This window comes from Octodon degus, unplaced genomic scaffold (genome assembly GCF_000260255.1).
Source record: "Octodon degus isolate 3935 unplaced genomic scaffold, OctDeg1.0 scaffold00120, whole genome shotgun sequence".
NCBI lineage: Eukaryota > Metazoa > Chordata > Mammalia > Rodentia > Octodontidae > Octodon > Octodon degus.
In genome coordinates, this window is record NW_004524696.1 from 8,508,471 (window position 1) to 8,531,035 (window position 22,565).

General features: G+C 44.2%; 1 protein-coding gene across 9 annotated transcripts in view; it reads right to left on the reverse strand.

Annotated features, from left to right (window-relative positions):
• Positions 1–11,534, reverse strand: part of Pqlc1 (PQ loop repeat containing 1) — a 36,807-nt gene extending 25,273 nt beyond the window's left edge. For 7 of the 9 annotated variants that reach the window (XR_002817839.1, XR_002817840.1, XM_023700076.1 and 4 more), the window contains exons 1-2: positions 10,035–10,843; positions 4,627–4,760 (exon numbers count right to left, since the gene is read on the reverse strand). Coding sequence is in view for 7 of the 9 variants with exons in the window: in XM_023700076.1 (XP_023555844.1) it covers positions 4,627–4,760; positions 10,035–10,237 (337 nt within the window). In the remaining 2 variants the exon portion in view is untranslated. The other 2 variants (XM_004640205.2, XM_023700072.1) reach the window with 2 other exon arrangements.
• Positions 11,535–22,565: the final 11,031 nt, after the last annotated feature.

Below are 22,565 nucleotides of genomic sequence, written 5' to 3' on the forward strand. Positions count from 1 at the left end.
AGCTTAAATAGCATGTTTTCTCCTATATAAACAACCCAAAGCATAAAGAGCAAAATAAATAAAAAACAAAAAAGATAGTTTAAAAGACAGGAAATACGAAGTAGGGAGATCATGGCAAATGAGACAGGAACCAAGAGATAAAGGGAGGGAAAAGGTTGGGGAAGAAGATGTAAACACAATTAAACCATACTGTGCATATATAACAACTCCCTTTGATGAGGGTAATCATCAAGTATTGCAAATCTGTACTTACAAAAATATAAAAATGAAATTTAAAAGAAAAAATCAAAGTTAAAATTTTAGAAAACAAACATAAGTGAAAAAGACATGAATGAAATGCATCTGTTATTTATCTAACGATACACCACACAAAGAGGCTCTGTTCCCAGCATCTTAGTGGGATGTGTCTGAGGGATATGTGATGCAGAGCATAGAACTGCCCCGACCAAACCACTGTCCCAGAAACCATCTTGCTGGCATTGTTGCTCTCACGCTGTGGCAAGCAGTGTGGACCATAGCAAGCACAGATGACGAGCCTCCTGTTACACTTGGGTTCCTGAGAAATGGTGTCCGAACATGCGTAGGGCAGAGAGCCGAGGCATATGCTCAGTAAACCCTGAGGCCTGGGATCGAACAGGGAGAATTAGTACTATGTGTAGTCTCTCTGGGTCTGTGGTTCCACCTCTGGAGTGTGGGCAGAGCCACATGCAGCAGACAAACTCCAGCTCGTAGCAGACAGTGCACACAGAAAGAAGGCTGGGCAATACCTAATGATTAAAAAGACCTTCAAAAAGACCTATGTTGGCCAGGTGCAGTGGCACACATCTGTAAGCCCAGCAACCCAAGAGGCTAAAGCAGGAAGATCACAAGTTCAAGCACTCCCTGAACAACTTAGTGAGATCCTGTCTCAAAATCCCGCCCCCCCCCCAAAAAAAAAGAACGGGGACATAGCTCAGCAGTCAAACATTCCCCAATGCCATAAAAAACCGACAATTTAAAAAGACAAAAAACAACAACAAAACTGACCAAAGAAAACATTTCGGCCAGTATGCCCATGCCTGAATTCTGATTTAAGAAAACAAAGTAGCAAAAGAAATAGGAAATACAAGAGATAATCAGAAATCTGTATACAGTTGGGAAGGTGCTAATAAGAGACTCCATTTCTCAGCATGCCACTGGTGCTTCCTGCAGCCCTTACCTTCCGGAAGCCCATGAATCACTGACCATGTAACAATAATTGAAATTTGCTTCATTGTTAAATAACTCAAGTCTGCAGGACTAGATATGAAATGGAGTTCAGAGATAGACTCAATCACAAAATCACACAGGGGGCTTCACTTTACTCTTTCCTCAGTTCAGTAAGTGTGTGAAATTCTCCATAACTAAAAGCCAACATGAAAAACAGATCACCCCACCCCCACACTCTGTGCAGATGCTCACTCTGGTGCAGCACAGGCAAGCACATGGTTTCTGCCACTCTCCACAGGTGACAACCTGGGCTCTGTGGCCTCCCCATCCCTGGAATGAGCAGGGGCTGGGGAAATGTCTTAGTGGTATGAGTTACTTTTAAGATTCATTATAATGTTGAAAATTATGCAAATTCTATGACAGGTCAAGGAGTGATAAGAAAAAAAAAACACAACTTAAGAAGGGTTGCCCAAATGTCCAAACTAGTCAATGCTATTAGCAGAAGCTATTTTACTCTCACTTTATAGTCTTGTCTTCCTCAAGATGTGTACAAGAAGCATGCAACCCAGATGTTTTTTGCAGTCAGCAACAAATTACATGTTTAATTTATAAATTAAAACTTCTTTCTTATTTTTCTTTAATCTTTACTTGCAAACTAAACTTTCTAAATTTAAAAATCACTAAAAAAAGACAGGTAAAAGAAGGTATGGTGGTACATACCACCTGCAACCCCAGCTCTCTAGGAAGCTGAGACAGAAGGAGCTTCAATTACAGTCTGGACAGCTCAATAATTTAGCAAGGCCTTGTCTTAAAATAATGAAAAAAAGGTTGGGAAGTAACGCAGTTCAAAGGCCCTGGGTTCAATTCCTGGTTCCAGAAGGCAGGGAGGGGAGAGAAGTTGTCTGTCCTATGAGAACAATGAAATGTGTCTTTTCAAAAGTTTCTTCATATATTAGTTCTATATTCATCAGTTTGCCAGGAATCCTCAGCTTCCCAAGGACCACAGCACCACCCTAGGGCATCCTCATTCTTGGGATGGCAATGTATTATGAACCAACAACCTTCCTGGGAAGTTGAGCCACTTCCAAGAAAATGAAGCTATCACCTTCCCGGCACAGCAGCCATGCAAGTGCAGAGCCAAGGCGGCAATGGGCTGACACCGGAGAAGGCAGCCTGAGTTTCTGGTCTTTCTACACCCTCCCCCACTCCTGCCAGAAGAGAGAAAATGAAGCCACATGCATGTTTCATTAAATGTGACCTCCAAAATAGGTGGGGGCTGTGTCTTAGTGGACATGGAATTATACAAATTTTAATAATACTCAAAAAGATGTAAACCTCAAGAATTCTTAAACATAGCTGTTCCAATATAGGTTTAGGAAAGAGTGTAGGCTCTAGAAGGGAGCTCAGGATGTAAAGAAGTGTGGGGTTCTGATGCTTCTTTTGAGGAAGGCTCTATGGGTAAACCAGAACAATATTCCTACCTTAAGCTCCCTAACCCAAACCATATCTGCAGAGTCCCTTTGCCATGCAAGATCCCTGAGATTAGATGGACAGCTCTGGAACTGTTATTCTACTCACCACTTCTCTAAAGAATCAGAGTCCAGCTCTAGCCCTGGAAAGTGGGATTTACTATTAGGAATCCACAACCACTCTCTTTTGTCTAGATCCCCTCTGTTGAGACTACAAGAAGGTGTCTGTATACTTAGGAAGCTGCTCTCCCTGCACTTGCTGGTGAAGGTCAGATGAAAGGCAGTGTACAGTGCTGGTTCCAAAAGAGAAATAAGTATTTAGCACTAGGTTTGCTACACTAGCCTGCTGCATGTGACCTCTGGTATTGGCCAGCATCAAAGCATACACATGACTTCTCAAATGAGGTCAGAAAACCTGCTCTGGTGTTCACAGCTCAGGACAGCACGGACATTTAATGAGTCACATGGCATGTGGGGCACAATCTTGCCCTCTCAGCCTCTGGATCCTCCCACATGGGAACAGGATGGAGGAACCCTCTGCCTTCCTGCAGTTAGTTAAGACATCCTGTCCCATGTTAAGACCAAGGATCAGAGGGGCGTAGATCCAACCAGGAGGATGCCTGGGCACAGGGAGAAGGGGCAAAGCTACGCAAGACGCCCCAGTTACTTCATCAGTGATGTGAAACCACAGCTCTTTTCCTTGCATAATACCTCTGAGCCACTTAAAAAGCTCTGCTTCCCAGGCAGGATTAGCAACATAAAGCAGCACCAGCTCTGGGATAATTTAAACCCAACTTCAAAAGAAAGGCAGAGAACAGACACAGAACTCAGAAGAGAGGAGAGATTTTACTGATGGAAAGAAAGGATAAAAAATGCACCAAAAACCAGTATTACTTATCACCTTCATAGTAAAAATGACACCAATTGATCCAGACAACTCATCAGAGCAAGAGGCTGAGCCACTTTCTACAAAGACTAAAACTGGCACTGTTCATCTCCTTCTACAAACAGATGCACATAGAAAAGGAGAAGGGAGGGACCTATTAGTGGGTAGTAAATACTGATCAGAAATAAAACTACAGGGCCACCAAGTCCCCAACAGGATCCTAGCTCCTCAGTAGCCCCAAAACTAAACAAACTGGGGAAAATTTTTCTCTAAGCAACTGCTGATATTACATGCAGTCTTGGATTTAGTAAATAGAAAGGAAAAACAAGGAAGGACTTAATCCTTCCATGTATGAGAAGCGTGCAAGTTCAAACACAAAACATCAGATCAGAAAGGAACTTCTACAACACAGTAGGCAAAAATAGGAAAAATAAATTTTTATTTCCTGAGTTGTCAAAAATCAAAGAGTGGCCAGGGAGATGGATCAGTGGAATAAGCGCTTCCCCGGCAAGCGCAAGGGCCTGAGTTCAATCCCTGTTTCTGCCAAAAAAAAAAAAAAAAATCAAAGAGCGACATGCGCTAATAAGAGCCTGCTAAGTTTGTAACTGTCGTGCACTGACCAAAGAACCACAGAGTATGCACATCCTATATGTGTAGTCCTGGGAAAGGAGTTGCGCTGACCTGCCAATGCATGAGTGGTAGAACATTTAACAAGGTATGTGGGCTACACATGGTTAATGATAACCATAAGGATGTGAACTGCATATAAATCACACAGGGCCAAGGTGCAGACAGAGGCTTACTTCTGGTTCTCATACAGCATCAGCATAACAAAAGAGGAGGCAATGATGAATTAATACTTCACCCACATTCTAATGTAGAAACTCTAATCATGAATTGTTTCCCACGACAAAATGTGTAAAGTTGTTCAACATCCTGAAAACACCGTCAATTACCAAGTCACCACTTGGTGAAATGAAAGCTTCTTAGAAAACATTAAAGTGGCTTTTATTTCACCAAATAAAGAAAGGACAACTTTGTTGATTTGGTAAGACTTTATTTTCAAAAGTTATTAACACCAACCTGCAAAGGAGCGGCGTTTTATGTTCAGCTCATTTGCCACGCGGACCTCAGTACAGAGTTTCAGCATCAGCAACATGGTCAGGATCATGATTATGCTCTGCCAAAGGAGGGGAGACTCAAAGTGCCTTCCAAACCTGGAGAGGTGAAGAGACCACATGTCAGGGAGGAAGGTGGACGCCAGCCTCTACCAATATATCTACAGGAACCTCTCCTTGGCCAGGTCCCATGCCACAACTGGGGAAAGAGCCCCTGGGAGGGATCTGACACCCACTGTGGCCATGGCTATAGCCTTTTATGAACTCAAGGTAGAAGCAGCATAAGATCGGTAGCTCAGACAAGTGCACCTTCAGATCTCACTGACTTGGAGTCAGTCCCAGGTCTGCTCAGGAGACAGCAGCCCCCTGAACCATTCACTTGGCTACTGTGACAAGGAACTTGCCAAAGTCACACCATAAATTAAAACCAAAAAAGCTGTTCACAAAATTCAGTGGTGACACTTTTGTCAGCAATTTATAAAAGCCAAAAGTAGACACAACCTGGTATCACAGCTCTCAAAGTGTGTGACTGAAATCTGCTTACACAATAAGAAAAACTATGGTATAGCATACAGTCAGCACAGACAACCAACCTCTAGTTCACGCAAGTATTACCAGTCAGCACCTGCAAGCTTACAAATACAATTCACTGCAGAAGTGAATCATAACCCACTGAAGCCTCTGGGGGCAATCACACTCCTCTAATGGGGACTTCTTGGGGCAGGAGCTTCCAGCCCTGGTAAGCTAGCCAAGCAGGTAAGAATATGTGGCTTAAACAGTGGCAGATGCTAAGTCAAGTTTTCTCAATCCCTAACCAGGAAAGTCTGAGATCTTCTCCTGGGGTTGTGGGGGAGCAAAGACAGAATCCTCAGATTCTATTATGAACATTCTGTGTAGCTCCCTAGGGAAAAGGCCTCCACATGTTTCCTGGGAGCTTGTGAACCCAAACAGCTAAGCAGTCACCTAAGGTCAAGGAAGTTCTGGGAGCTAATGAGAAAGCAGAGGGGTGAACTATCTAGGTCTAGGTGGTTACAGGGACCAGGGCACAGACAAAGACAGCAGCTGCATCCCCAGAAATGTCACCTAGACTCCTGTGGCTTCATCAGTTCCCCACCCCATGAGGCCATCAGGAAATACAGGTGAGGAATCAAGACAAACTGATGCCAAGATAGAGCTGATGAGCTAAACACCAGGTGAAGACAAGGTCCAGCTGGGAAGATGTACAGCAGTTGTGACAGACTTCTGGGCCAGAGGCCAAGTCGGTGTGCAGCAGACTTATGCGCTCTGCCTATAGGTAGGTCTCGTCACCGTGCTGCTACCCACAGGCCTCAGCACCTGCGACACAGCATCTCCAAGCCTTTGTCCTTCACCTGTGAAGGACAGATTCTAAGCCTCAGGTGTTGGGAGAACACAGAGCCAGGCCAAGGGCCTCTTCTAGAAACTGCTGTCCATTGACTACGTGGGTGACCAACTCATGCATGCAGAGGTCGGGTGGGCCAAGGCCCACTGAAGGCACTAAATGAGGCACATGGAGCTGGTCATTCCAGAGGAAACTATGTGGTTGCTGCCACATCCTGAGCTGGTCAACACCATAATAAAATGACCTACTTTATCACAAACCCAGCAGAGACCTTTCAACCAAGTTCACTTCTAGTTATATGGGCCACTGGCTAACAGCATTTCCAGACCATTGTGACTTAAAAGTCACTTCTGTTTTTCAAATGACCAACAGAAAAAATGAGGACAGAAAAACTATATTTAAAAAAGGCAAAAGTTTTTTACACTCTCCATAAGCCACACCAAAATGACCCACACCAAAATGACCCACACCAAAATGACCCACACCAAAATGACCCACACCAAAATGACCCACACTGGGGCCAGGGAGATGGCTCAGTAGAATAAGTGCTTGCCTGGCAAGTGCAAGGGTCTGAGTTCAATCCCCAGTTCGGCCAAAAAGGAAAAAAAAAAAAAAAGAAAGAAAAAAATGACCCATACTAATGACCCTCTGTCCTTGTTGGCCAGTGTTTTCCTCTTTAAGAAGGAAAACACCACATCTTAGAGACAGGAACATTCTGCTCCTGTGGTGATATGTACACAACTTCTCTTCCATCCCAGTTTTTCTCTTGGCTTGGAACATGGAGAAGTTATCCCCTGTAGAACTCTTTGCTGTACTTAGACCTTATGACTAGATCTTGTCAGATCCAGATGAAGCGGACATTTACAGTAAGGAGACCATTTGACATGAAGTAAGCGACCTGGGCTATTTAGCTGATTTTAGGTGAAGGCAAACTAGGTCACAAAATTTCAAAGCTCAGAACTTTCCACAAAAATACACAAGGGCCAGGGAGCTAGCACAGTGGAATAAGTGCTTGCCCAGCAAGAACAAGGTCCTGAGTTTGATCCCTGGTACAAAAAAAAAAAAAAAACAAAACCCCACACAGGGCAAAATGAAACAGAAAACAAAGTTCAACCTCATTCATTTAAAAACACAATTTAAATAGAAAGATACCATTTTAATTATCAAATTTAAGTCTGGTTGGTGAGGCACTTGCTCACTTCTGCCTGAGACTGGGTTATCACAGATCCTGTGAGGCAGATCCTTCTGCACAAAGGGTACATCTGCGCCACGCAGCAGCTCAAGCAAGATTTCCTCCCCAACTGGGTTGCACACAGTGGGATGGGGGGAATGCACAAGGTCTAAGTACAGCAAAGAGTTCTACAGAGGACAACTTCTCCATGTTCCAAGCCAAGATAAAAACTGGGATAGAAAAGAAGCTGTGCATTTACTCCCCACCCAACACTAAAGCCATTACCTCAGGAGCAGAATGTTCCTGTCTCTAAGATGTGCCGTTTTCCTTCTTACAGAGGAGAACCCTGACCAACAATGACAGAGGGTCGGCACCCAACCTGTACCCTGCCTGCCTCCCATAGCATGGAGAGCAAGAACTTTGTTGGTGGAGCCCATGGCTCTGGGACTCAACAATGAAGCCCACCCTCCTTGCTCACTGACCCTGGCCCCTCTCTGCTTCCCTATGTAATCGGAGCCCACAAATACTACCTACAGGGATCACTTGGCCTCTGATGCCACAAATGCCAATTCCCTCAGTCCGTAACTCTGTGTATAGTATATCTATTAAATGCTAGTTTTGCAAAAAAAAAAAAAAAAAAGAACTGTAAGAAATAAGGGTATTATGAGAGTTATGAAATTCTCAATGCCCATAAGTTTACAGTTAAAAGAACCACTTCCTATAGGATAGTAAAACCAGCAAGAGTAGGATATACTTCCCTGAAAGGCCTGGAGCTCTAAAGTCTGGGATGATGCCAGCACTGGAAGCTGCTGAAGATTCTAACTCCACCACTGTCTTACAGTTGAGGCAACATCCAACTCATGGGGAGCTTGTCACAGTCCCAATCAACTCTCCTTCCTCCACCACTCCCAACTCATAACTGTGCGTACATGTGAGGGGGACGCACATGCACGTGGTATGGTACATGTGCTAAAGCATAAACCCTGGGGCCTCAGGCCCTGTCTGGCACATGGGAAACTCTCACAACCTCTGAATCAGACTAACCTGGATCCTGGAGATCAGCAGGAATGACAGCTGCAAAAGGCTCCAAAATGAGAGATAAAAGGGTTGTCATGCAGCCTTGGAGCAACAAGATCTCTACAGCCACAAGCACAGGGCCTGCCTTGACAGGGAGCACTGGATGAGTCGTGAGCTAACTCCAAGACATTGCTGCTCAGATGTATAATAAATACATTATTTTCTTTACAATTTTAAACAATAAGCACACTGAAGGAAAACCTTGTAAGTGGATCTTCTTCCCATATGCTAATCGAACCTCCGGCAGTTCTCCATTATTTTGCAGGAAGCTTATTCCACAACCCTTAAGATAAGTACAATGTTCCTTCGCAATCTGAACACCGGGTCTGGCAGACCTGGACAACCTGCCTAAGGGACTGCACCCCACTTCCTGTGGTCAAAGTAAACAACAGCTTTAGACAATTATATTTAAGGATCTGCTTCCATTTAACCTTAGACTTAATTCAGGCCACTTCAGTCCATCAAATCACAGTCATGTAGCACTGGGGTCCATTTCCTAGGTCCTTCATGTGAACGTACAAGACAAAGAAATCTTGAAAACAGTTTAAATTGTAGTTAAACAAAATGAGGAACTCGAACTTCCTCAGAAGTAGCTCAGCCCAGAGAGAAACCCTGAGGTGATATTTCCCAATGTTGCTACAGCGGCCAAGCCACCCTCAACCGCAGAGTTCAGTTCTCCAAGGACAGGGGTGGTCAACTCACTAGTTCACCTTCTAAAAATACCAGGCAGGAGCAAAACACCCTCCCAAGGGCACTGTAGATCTATAGCTGTCTAGGCCAAGGGCTAGCACAGCACAAACGAAATAGAAAATTTTTGGCTCATAAACTCAAGGTGGACATATTCATCAACTGTATACATTTTAAGTCAGTAAGATTGATTTAAACACTAGTAAAAACAATGAACGTGATTAATCAAACAGTGACCAAAGAATCAAGAACAGAGTTCTGACAACAGCTGCCTGGGGCCTTTCTTCCTGGCTGACCATCCTCTTGAGTTCTGCAAGCCTTTCCTCTGTGCACAGAGACCTAGAAACCACCCAGAAGTCTTTTTTTTTTTTTTTTACCGAGGATGTGGCTATTTATATCTTCATTTCTTCTGAAAATTCACCCTTCATATTACATTTGGCTTCAACTGTTACAACTAATTTCAACACCAGGGAGGTAGCACAGAGGTAGAGTGAGTACTAGCCACAAGACAAAAAAAAAAAAAAAATAACTTCAATTTCCTTAACAGAATCTAAAAACAGTATGAGGAAGCTGGCCCAAGAGAAACAAGAAAAAAAGAGGAGAGACTCAAAGATTCTGTCAAAAAAGGCAGAATCTGACTGTAAAAAACAAAGTCACACAAGGAGGTAATGACATCCAGAAGATCCTCTCTGCCACCCTTACGCATTTCATTGTCTTCTCCCGCCCCGCCCCCATTAGAAACTAAAGGGCAGGTAGAGTCCTAGGACAATGCCCACAGGGAGGCCCCAGGAAGTACCAGATGAAGGAAAGCACAGCATTACATAACGAGGCAAATGTGGAGATTAAATCTGAGATTCTCAGTTCCACCTTTCCTAGAGAACTCTCATCCCCAAAAGTCCAGTGAGTCTGTTGAGGCCACAAGGCTGGCGAACCCTAAAATGGTCGCCCGAGTCACTTAAGGTGATGGAGTCTCTATAGGAAGTAAACAGTTCTACCCCACCCCTCATTGCATCTAATACCCAAGAGCAGAAAGCCACCTCTCCAAAAAACACCCCAGATAGGAAAGTCCCCAACTTACCAGAAGAGGATCCGTAAAATATTGGCCACCAGTAGCACCAGACACACATGAGTTGAGAAACCGTCGGCATTCTGTGTCCTCCGGATATCCCTGTACTGCGGGATGTACGGCACCACCCCTCCAAAGACTATGGCCCCAGAGGCCCCCCAGGAGACCAGCTGATGCAGCGGAACCAGAAGCCAGCCCAAGCCTTCGGCCTCCATGCTGAGCTCCGGACTGCCCCGCCGGCTGGCGGGCGTCCACCTGGCCAAGCCCTGCGCGCTCACTGGCTCCGGATCCTCACGCTGCCGGTCACCTCCACATTGCGGTCGCTAGCCTAAGCAGTTAGTTCTCCAGCATCCGGGCCTGGCGAGGGAAAACAGCAGTGAAAAAGTCCTGGCAGAATGCTGGCCAGCGAGGCAGGGCCTGGGGCGACAGAGAAGACAGAGCTCCAAACCTATAACCCTAGAGCCGAGGGCGGGTCCTCCAGGGACCGCGCACCCAGCCTTCCGCTTCGACTACGGGGAGAAGGGCGCAGAGTGCAAGGCCGGATGGGGAGTGTGAGACGACAGCAAGGGACGGAGGAGGCTCAGGCCCGGGATCCGGGAGAGGGACGCTCAGCGGGGAGAACGGTGGGCGGCGCGGTACAGCCGCCGGGGACAACCCAGGCCCGCAGCGTGTGGGGGCGGGGAGCGGCTGCGACCCAGACAGAGGCACTTGACCAGGGCGGGGTCGTAGTCTGTGGCCCCCTTGTCCCAGGGCGGCTCTGCGCGGACCCGGAGGAGAGGCGGGACAGAGCCGAGAGAAGCTCAAGGCAGACCGCGTGCCGACTCCTTACCTAAGCGATGCCTTCCCCGCGCCCGCACGTCCATCTGCGCACGGAGCCCCGCCCCGGTGATGTCACAATGGTGAGCCCCGCCCCCTCGGGCCTCGGGGCGGTGCTGCTGGGCTGCAGGGTCTTAGCGCGCTTCAGGGAAGCCTGCGTGCTTGTCCCCACTGAGGGCGAGGCGGAAGAAAGCGCGGTGATGCTGGGCCCTGCCTGGGCGGCCAAGGTTGAGAAATACCTTCCGGCCAGGTGTCCACGTGGCTTCTTCAGCAGCAGCCCCAGCTCCGGAGAGGCGGTGTAGACCCGGTGAGCGGCCACAAAAGCGAAGGACTTAGGCCCTGGGTGTCTGGAGGGTGTCCTGTCGCCACAGCCAGCACCGAGCCTAGGACACTACCCTCGCAGTGACCCAGCAGACACCCACTCATTTCCAAGCACAGCTGCCCACAGGCCGTCATCGAGGTCAGCGTTTGGCAGACAAATTTATTGACCACCATTTCACTGCGCCTGGACTGGCGTCTGCACTCCACAATTTGATGAGACTCTTCTCCACTCCTCAATTATATGAGGTCAACCACAGGAGGCACATTTACAGAACAGAGGAATTCCTGATAGTATCACCTGATCTCAGGATGTATGCTGGCTGCCTGAAAGTGGCACAGTCAGCGGAGCCCACAGCTTCACCAACACCATTCCTGACTCTGGAGCAAGTACCCTCTCCCAGAAGACACACTGCACTAGATGCCATCTCTGAGGGCCTGGGCCTGGGCTCCCTCAGCCGGTACACTGCTTTTGAAGCTTGCCTGTAAGATCAAGATGATAAAAATTGGGGCTGGGGAGATGGCTCAGTGGAAGAAGTGCTCCCCTGGCAAGCGCAAGGGCCTGAGTTCAATCCCCAGAAAAAAAAAAAAAAAAAAAAAAAAAAGACAAAAATTATTCATCTGAAAAGGAAGAAACTGCTTTTTTTTATGTATTTAGTACAGGGTCTCACTACACAGATCGAGCTTGTAGTGGTCCTCCTGTTTTCAGCCTCCCAAGTGCTGGGATTATAGGTGAGCAGCACCACACCCAGTCTCAGTCATGACATGTGGAACCAGGGATTGAACCCTGTCCCTGCATTTGCCTAAGCAGGAGCTTTAATCCGCAGCGCTATCTGGCTGCCCCAAAATTCTGCTTTTCCACTTCCTGCTTCATTTCCACACAATTGTAGAACACAGATGGGTCAGGAATGTGCTTGGAGGTGCCTGTGAATATTTCCATTTCTGTAACATCTTTGAAGTGCCATCCATGAAAAATAGTGAAAAGATTAATGGTTGCCACACCATGCTGAAGATAGTTGGGGGAGGAGGTTATTGGGCTATAAAGGGGCAACACCAGTGTTCTTGAAGTGATGGAATATTCTGTATCTTGACTGTGATCATGGGTATACAAGCCCACGCATGGGATGAAATTACATGGACCTAAACACATAAGTACAAGACAACCAGGCAACATGAACAAAATGGGTGGTTACACAAGTCTTGTCCTCCTTGTCATGCAGTGCTAGACTTCGCAAAATATAACAGTGAGGGAAACTTGCTAAGGGACATAGAAGGTGTACATTTTTTGTAACTTTTTAAAAAATAACTCCATGTTGGGGTTGGGGAGATGGCTCAGTAGAATAACTGCTTGCCTGGCAAGTTCAAGGGCCTGAGTTCAATCCCCAGTTCTGGAAAAAAAAAAAAAAAAAAATCCATGTGGATCTACAGTTGCCTCAAAGCCACAAAAAACTTAAGTAGTATAGTACTAAACTACCATCCCATAGTAGAGACTTCACAGTAGGACTGGCTTCATGTACCACACAGGCTCTACTGAGAAGCAGCCATAACTAGTGTATAGTTGTTATCTGAAGTTTTTAATAACTTCTGTCCATAAGATCATCTGAGAATAAAATAGTGGCTATCTCACATTTCACTTAGTTTACACATCTGCACAGAAAACCAACATGTCACAAAGGGGCAGAAGTATGTACATGAAATAAACTACCAGGCAACAGTTTCTAGTTTCAAAAATTAGTACTGAAGATTATAAATCCAGTAGAAAAGGCTTTAAGCACCACAAAATCAAACCTAGACACATAAACTGCCATAACTACCATATGTGCATATATGTTCACACTTCTTAATCCCTCTCCCCACACACACACCAATTAAGAAATCTATACAACTTTGCATGAAGGTTACATCATGTGGGAAGCCATTAACTGGTATCCCTTTTATAATAGTGTCAGCCATTTTCTTAAGTTTCTATTCCCCTGCTGAGTTAAGTTTATGGTCCTTCTCACCTTGCCCATTCCCCGTGAATCACATGCTATGCCCCAGAGGTGACACTTCCCCGTTGCCTAGATACCTGCTGACCCCCTAGAGCTGAGACTTCCTCATTCCTACACCCCCTATATATACCCAGCACCTCCCCTGAATAAACAGGACTTGATCAGAATCCTGTCTTGTTCCCATTCTTTGTGTCTCCTGTCTCTTCTCATCCCCACTCCCCCTCTAGGGTCCTTGTTGACTAACCCGCGGGTCGGGACAACATCAGGCATCAATGCAGTCCTCATCTCTCTTTATAGGGAAAGAGATTAGTTACTCTCCACCTGCACCTTTAACAAATATTTAAGTAACCACTATGTTCCAGGCATTGTGCAAGAGGGGTTATGAGTTTTCCATATCAATATTGAGGTTTGAAGCCCAACACAGTGCTGTTACAAGGTAACAGAGATGAAGGCTAGCAGCCAAGAAAATTACACATTCACATCTTCACTATGAATTCCAAAGCACACAGGTAAAACGACATAGCAGGGACTAGAATGTAGCTTGGTGACAGAGCCCTTGCCTAGAACACATGGGCTCTGGGGCTTGGTTTCCCCCACCACAGAATATGCACACACAGAAAAGACCAAAAGTAGTTTAATGTGAATTTTGTTCTCTGAAAGTTAATAATCTTGCATAGAATAAAGTCACGCAGATAATGCATCTTCCAAACATAATAAGCCTTGTGCTGTCTGCTGATCTAGGGATTCATCACCAGCTGGTTTCTGTGAAACAGCTATACAGCAGAACTTTTTCCTCTTAAGTGCGATGACCTTTCATTGGAGCTAAAACTTTATGCATGCCAACAAGGGGCTTTGAAACTCAGGTATTTTCCCCAACAGGTGGGGAATGAGAACAATCACTGAGGGAACCCAGCTCCATTTTATTTATTTATTTATTTTTTATTTGTTTTGTGGAACTGGGCATTGAACTCCGGCCCTTGCGCTTGCCAGGCAAGCGCTTACCCTACTGAGCCGTCTTCTGGGCCCCCCAGCTCCATTTTAAGACAATCTAGGCATCAGGTTCAGAACTATGCAGCATCCAGACAATTCTGAAGTACTAGGAAATGGAAGACAAACCCATGTTGAGTCTTGAGCTGGGATCACCTATGTGCCCCAGAGCCCATGTGCAATGGAGTTCTATGTAGACTGTGAATGGGACCATATTTGGAAACAGAGTCTTGCAGATGTAATTGCTATAGTTAAAATGAAGCCACAGTAGAGTCGGGTAAGGCAATCAGTATACAGAGAGAACACCACAGAAGGACAGAGGCAGAGAGAAGACTGATACTGCCACAGCTGGGGGCTGCCTAGAGCCCCCATAAGGTGGGCAGAGGACTCCTTCATAAAAGTGGTGGAGGGAGTGGTGCCCTGATCACACTTTGGCCTTGCACTTCTGGCCTCCAGAAAGAACTGTGGAAAAAGTTTCTGTTGCTTTAATATACCCAATTACAGCGGCCTAGAAAATTCCCCTAAGCCTCTTAATAGCTATTCCTTTGCCCTATGGAGAGCAGCACACGCTCCCCTCCCCCAAGTTTAGCCCTTGAGTTCTGATGAGTGCCTCTCCAGGGTAAGATTTACAAGTGTCAGCAGCAGCACCTGACCTGGTTTCTACAGGTCTTCAGCCCAGTCCCAGCCCTGCTGCTCTCACCCCTCCAGACTGGAGAAATGAGTTTGACCAGCATCACAGGTAGTTCTGAGTTATATGTGTATTTGAGAAGCTTGATCTCAAGAGACTTTAGGGATCTGTCTTACTGTCTTTAGAGATCTGTGATGAGAGAAAAATTATGGCAGACAGGATATGAGTAATTGTAAATGGATGGAGACCTGGGAAGTCTACCGCTTTCCTGATAAAGCAATAAACACCCAGAAAATAATGTAGAAGGCTGCTGCCAGGTATGTGCAGATTATATGCCCCCAAACCAGGTATTTGTTTAATCAACAGCCAGACTTCTTACTGTGGGGTGGGTAGGTGGTACATTCTGATACCTGTCGGAATCCCAAACTGGCTGGGGGCCTGTGTTCTCAGAGAATGCATGAATCTTTTTCATGATAGTGGGATCACAAAATAATTTGGGAAACATATCTCCATGCAGAATGCATATTTATAATTTTACCAAAGTGCGACATAATAGACATATCCTGGACATCTTCCTGAGTCAGCAATCATGGTGAGTATGACAGTCACTCCCCACCTACATGAAATGTGTATGCAGGCTTTAGCTGTGAGGATGTTCTATCACCTAAATGGTCACCTGCTTCACAGTACTTCTTTTTTATCATAAAGGGTAATATGTAGAATAGTAGGCAATATCCTCAGGCCACTTGAAATTGTGGAAGGGTGCATGCTCAGAATGATAAACTGATCACAAAAGCCACACATTCACCCCTGGTCTTCGATGCCCAGCTCACTGAATGCAGCCTCTCAGAGGCACGACCAGTTTGGAGTGGCCCGTGGCCTTGTCACTCAGGTCCACATATGGGCAGTGAACTGCTACTGATCGGAGTACTGCAATGCAAAGTAAAATCGTACACAAGAGGTTTAATTTATTTAATGTGCTTTAATATGTAATTATTTTAAGTTTTATTAATTTCATTGTAAAATTGTAAACAAAACCCTAAAATTGCATGTATAGTGTATATACATTGTACAGACAATTTGTCATTCATTATAGGTACCTATATTTTCTTGGATTTTTATATAACTCATACATTTGAATATATATAGAGAGAGTATTTGTTTTGTCTGTTTTTGCAATAACAGGTATTGAACCTAAGCTATTTCATTGAGCTACATCCCCAGCCTTTTTCATTTTTTTGTTTTGAAATAGAAATTCATTAAATTGCAAAATTGTTCAGGTAGGGGCTGAGCTTGAGGTTCTCCTGCTTTACCCTTCCAATGTGTTATGATTAGAGAAGTCACACAGTTTAATGCCATTTTTATTATCTTTTAAAGAAATTACAGTCTTAATTCTGAGACCAAGCATGTTACATAATTACATTTTATATTTTCATTATTTTACATTACATTGTAACATCTTAAACCCAACAGCGCAGGTCTCCCCCCACCAAACCTGTATGAGTCACCAGGCTATGGGCATATTTTTAAAATTCCCTACCCAATTTATGTAAGTTACACTTTGCTTTTTCTATGTATTCAAGAATGGTATATGATTCAATTTAATTTGTTAATTCGAAACAAATCACAGTAGTACACAACTGTCCAAGGTTGAAAAATTGAAACACTTTGGTTTTTTCTACTTCTTGTGTGATTTAAATGAGTCTCTCTTTCTTGCTCTCCTAAATCCTTCTTTCACTCCAAAGCTTTAGTGGCTGCACATCAAAACCCCAGGGGGTTTTAATACTAGGAACACCAAATACCTGTCTCCTACAATGTTGAGAGTGGGGTGGGAGCAGCCCTCCCAGGAGACCTAGTGTTCAGCCAGATTTTAAAGCCACTATCTTTTTTTTTTTTTTTTTTTTTTTTTTTTTTTTTAACTGAACCAGGGATTGAACACAGGCCCTTGTGCTTGCTAGGGAAGCACTTATTCTATTGAGTCATTTCTCCGACCCATCACTGTTTAATTCACATAAAATACAGTGCGTAACTCAGGACTGCTCTTTCCTGAGAAGACCACATACCACAATTGGGACTAGGATTGTACAACTGTTACATGACCATATTGCAACTATTTCAGAATAAGTAAAAACAACAACAAAGAAAGAATGGGCTCAAATTTATATACCCAGATCCTTACCATCCCCCAAAGTTTTCTTTTACAGAGTCTTTTCAATGAGAAGTTTCACAAATTTCTCCAATTTTGTGCTGCTGAAAAGAGCATGAAATGAAAATTAAGCATCTGAGCTGAGCAGCAGCATCTCTCCTTTCCTGGTAGGGTACATCCCAAAATAAGTGACATCTTAGATTTAAGGCCTCAGATGTGTTCACAGGGCAGTTGGCCTTTCCTCAGGCATGCATGCTCTTAGGGGAGAGCTTTTTTCTACCTTTGTTGTACTGTGTTGTTCTCACCTATGAAAAGTGCCATGTAGTTTTCTCATTTAAACTTTTTTCCACATTTACTCAATGGTCTGTGTCTTTGACATCATAAATAGGAACTTCAGTCTAAGAGTATATTTTTAACTGATTGTCCTCTTGCCAGGGGAATATCATTTAAGTTCTACAGCTCCACAGCAATTTTAATGCTTAAAAAAATTTTAAAAAATATAAATATATATATTGGATACAGAGTCTCACTCCACTGTTCAGACGCATAGTGATCCTCCTATCTCAGCTTCCCCAGCACTGGGATTACAGGTGTGCCTCACCATGCCTAGTTTCGGGGCCGGCATGGCGCACCCAGGGTTCTGGATCTGGTGTGGCATGCAGTGACAGGGATTAAACTGCCAGGCAAGCTCTTAGACCACTGAGCTATCTCCCCAGCCCTTAATATTCTTTAATATTTAATGTTTTCATCACACTCAGTGCTCTGTGTTCCTTGCTTGTTGATTTACATACCCCCCTGAGTGTTTTACATGTATGCTAAGCCAAACATAAGCAGGAAGATAAACTTTGCAAAAACCAAGTCTGAAGAAACAACTCTAGGTGTATCTGGCAATGAATTCTCCATTAGCTGTAAATCAAGAATATGAACCATTGTCTCCTTTCTGTGCTTCTATGAGGAGGTCACTTTTTTTTTGGGGGGGGGTCTTTTCATTTTGTGTATTTATTTGGTGGTTTTGAAAATTCTATGCTTATTTCTTTCTGTCTTCTTCTTCTTTTTTTTTTTGCCAAAATTTTACTGATAAACAGCAATGAGACAGTTTCAAATCAAATCGGAAGTACAGTTTCAACAAATAACACACGAAGAGGTCACTTTTGTTCCTGTAGTGTCTCTGTGGTCATGGGGCATGTGAACCCTCACCTCAGAAAGGCTGCCCAGCTAGCTAGCGTAAGGCCACAGCTCCTGAGTAACCTGTAGAGAAGAGCAATTAGTATCTTTATTTATTTATCTATCTATCTATTTATTTATTGGCAGAACTGGGGATTGAACTTGGGCCCTTGCGCTTGCCAGGCAAGCACTTATTCTACTGAGCCATCTCCCCAGCAGCAATTAGTAACTTTAAATGTGAAAACTGAGGTTATTCTACCAAGAGACAGAAAAAGTTATTAAGAAGTATCTGTTAACTTATAGCTATATTCTTATTGTTTTTTTTAAAGTTTCTTTGACAAACTTTTTTAAAGGTATTTTAGTATAGGACCTACAGGGTCTAAATACACAGATCAGACTCATAGTGATCCTCCTGTTCTCAGCCTCCCAAATGCTGGGATTACCGGCACCTACCACCACACCCAGTCTCAGTCGCTGTGTCGTCACTCCCCAGGGGCAGGGCCAGCATGGCACGCTGGGAATCGAACCCTAGTCCCTGCGCCTGCCTAAGCAGGCATTTTAGTCCGCTGAGCTATCTGGCCAGCTCTATATTCTTATTAATTAATTAACAGAGACGTGGGAGAAATATTCCTTCCAAAAGTCTTTTTTGATAGAATTTTTTGTAAACAACAAAATTGTTTAAATATTGACTGACTATTGTATAGAAAAGTTTTACTTTAGATTTTTATGAAACTTGTTCTCTATTGCATGAAAACAAACATTACTCTTCAACAAACAGATTCACCTTATTTCCTGAAGAATTTTCCCTAAATCTAGTTTCAAAATTGAATATTCTTAACGTAATAGAAAATTTAAAACTATAGCTTCATAATTGGATGTCAGACTCAGTCAGCAATGACTTAACTATCCAGTTGCACCTCAGAGATAATTTGACTCAGCTCTATCTGACCAGCTGCACAATGGTCGCACACATATCTTGTTCTGCTAGTCTGTTTCAAGGACTATCTGGCCGAGAAGGCTAGACCAGTAATCTTACCTGCTTGCCCAGTCCCTGACTTCCTCCAGAACTTCCTGACTTATGATGAATGACCCCTTCCAATTACACCTGCCTTGGACGTCTGCCTGACAACATGTGACCAAACATATGAAACCAAGTATAGACTAACACTGTGGACGCTGTACTTCCTGCTTACAAAATGTATATAAATTGTGACTTTAAGCCAGGGCTGATGACTTGGACCTAGTTCCAGCCAGTCTGCTGGCATAAATAAAAGTTGCCTTCTAATTCCTGGGTGTAGAGCATTTTCCATCTGGTTCAGTACAGATTCTGCAACATTAACAGTTTCCTAATTCTTTCTTCACTCTGAATGACTCTGTATTCCATGTGTAAGATAAAATTCTGGTCCTTATCCAGGCAGTGTAGATGAAAACCTGTCCTAGGGTAGGTACTGAGTGAAAGACGTTAATTCCTGGGAAAGAAGCATGTGGTTCTAAGACTCCCAAGTGAGTCTGAGTAGGTTCCCATCAGCCCACAGGGATAAACATCAAGAAAAATAGATCATTTAGAAACAACTACTGTGAGAGGGAGAGAGAATGACATGTCTCTAGGTCTTAGGGTTTCAGTCTGGGAAGACATACTTTAAAAAAGTATTGTTGGGGCCGGGGAGATGGCTCAGTAGGATAAGCGCTTGACTGGCAAACGCAAGGATCTGAGTTCAATCCCCGGTTCTGAAAAAAAAAAAAAAAAAAAGTATTGTGGAAAATATTCATACTGTAAAACTCACCATCTTAGTCATTTCTAAGGATGTAGCTTAGTGGCACTGCATATATGATACACATTCTGCAGCAGTCACACCATGTATCTTAAGAACTTTTCATCTTCCCAAACTGACATTCTGTCACCACCAACTCCCCATGTCCTTCCCCAGTTCCTGTGCCCTTCATTCTATTCTGTCTTCATATAGCCAACTTCTCTGAGGACTTCATATAAGTGAAATTATACAGTATTTATCTTTGTATGTCTGCCATACTTCACCAAATGTAATGTCTTCAAAGTTCATCTAAGTTGTAGTATGTGACATATGTCCTTCCTTTTTAGGGCTTAGTTATATTCTTTTATAAAACTTTTATTTTAATTTATTAGCTGTATTGGAGATTGAACCCAAAGCCCAGGATGCTACATCCCCAGGTCTTTTTATAATTTTTATTTTGAAACAAAGTCTCATTGATAAGTTGCCCATTTGGGGCTTGAATTTGTAATCCTCCTTACTTGGCCTCCCATAGTGCTGGGATATCAGGCATCCACATATGTGTACACCATATTTTGTTTATTCATTCAACTGAGGATGGACACTTATGCTGCTTTCCTCTGTGGCTATTAATGCTACTGATCTAGGGGAATGAAATTCCCAACCAGAAAGGTACCTGTGATGAGTTCATGTTCTCTAAAACCTAAGAATGAGTTTTAGGAGCAAACGGAGGTTAAGAGCAGAATATATTTTTTGGAGAAAGAAAGCTTCTGTCCAAGAGAGAAACAGAAGGGAGGCCCAAGTGCATTGTCCCTAGGAAGCTGTTTGTTTTATAGAGACTTTTATAGAGTAAAACCATGCAGTGATGTGGGTATAAGGTGGACAACATGGGAACTCCCTTAGGTGGGCAGGAGGTGGGACAAAGCTATGGTCAACCAATGAGATAGCAAGCACCATTGCTCAGATAAAATTGATTAAATCCAGATCCAGGGGCTGGGGAGATAGCTCAGTGGAGTAAGTGCTTGCCTGGCAAGCACAAGGTCCTGAGTCCCTGGTAACACACACACACACACACACACACACACACACACACACACACGAAGTAAAATAATAATAAAATAAATAAATCTAGAACCAAATGGTGAAGCAAGTCATGTAGCAAGCTGGCACAAATATAAAACAGGAGTTTATCTGGTAGCCAGCTGGTAGCAGTTGGATCCGTGACTCTTCCTGGCTTCCTCAAGGTGATGATCAATCCCAGATGCTTATCTTTAGGGAGGGAAGCATTTGTTCAAACTTTGGTCTTTAAGTCTGGCCCGCAGCAGGAGCATCCATCTCTCTCACAGTTGCAAGGTATCTTGTCTTCTGTGCTGTCTCCTTGAGGGCCTAGCCCTGTCTGACTTCCTGTAGTATTTCTATCTAATTTAGTTCCCATGTTTTCCACCATAGACACACTTCACCACATGGTTTTGTTCTATAAAAATCCTTGGAAGAGACAGATTCTGGGGCAATCCACTCAGGTACCCCTTTTGTCCCACTCTCAGACAGAAGCTTTCTTTCCCTCTTAACCTCTGTTTGTTCCTAAAATACACTCTTTTTTTGGGGGGGAGGGGATGAAACCAGGGATTGAACTCAGGCCCTTGCGCTTGCCAGGGAAGCACTTATTCTACTGAGCCATCTCCCCGGCCAAAGGGGCTGCTTTAGAGGAGAGCGGCACAAGGAGATAGTCAAAGGATTTTCAGCTTTCTACATTTCTAGGTCAAGACACCTGCAGCCCAGGCTGCTCCCTATCTTGTTACATTGACATAACCCACAGAGCATAATCTGTGGAGTACATGTACATTAGTTAGAATTATATCTGGCACTTGTTGGCAACAGGTTCTGACTGAATCCAGCTCTAAGGTGCTTACCATCTCCCCAATGTTCCTGATCAAGGCAGCAGGTGTCAGAAGCACCTTATGACTGAACTGAGTGGATTCCCCCACAAACAGACTGGGGAGCAGCCTCATGCCCTCAAGGCATCTGGAAAATTGCTTGTTTAGTCTCCTCACCCTGCCCCTAAGCACTTGTATATTGCACCAGCAGGCATGGGTCTTGCCTTGACTATGCTGTAACTGGAGTGAAATTGCAAAATGTTTTTCCAGAAGAAAGAACAGAAGGAGAGAGGGAGGGAATGCTGTCTGACTAGTTAGTACCTGTGAACTGAAGCCTCACCCAAAGCCCAACCCATGTCCTTGCTCTAAGTCCAATCACCACCCTTCCCCAGAACTTTCTCCAGAGCTGTGTGCAGCAGCTGCAGGGGTCCTGTCTCTCTCCTGAATCATTTCCCCTCTTCTTTCCCTAAGTTGTTGCCTTGATGGAGCACAAGTCTTTGAAACTGAAGTATGCTTCCTACAAACACTGTAGTCTTGGACTATAGTCTCTCATTACCCAGTGTCTTCTGTGGGCGGCTGTTAGCTTTGCTCCCCACCCTTCCTCTAACCTTCTCACAGCTGCCTTCAAAGGGAAACCAGACACTGTGTAACAGAATCTCTCACTTCAGTCCATTGCTGGAGGAACCCAGGCCCTACACCTGGCCATTGCACCTCTTGGGCAGCTTCCACAATTCCTGACTCCAGAACTCAGTGCTTCCAGGGCAGGTCTCTTGGAGAAAAAAAAAAAAAAAAAAAAAAAGAAAGAAAGAAAGAAAGAAAGAAAACACAAAAGGGACACAGAAAATGACAAAATAGCCATGCTATTAAAACA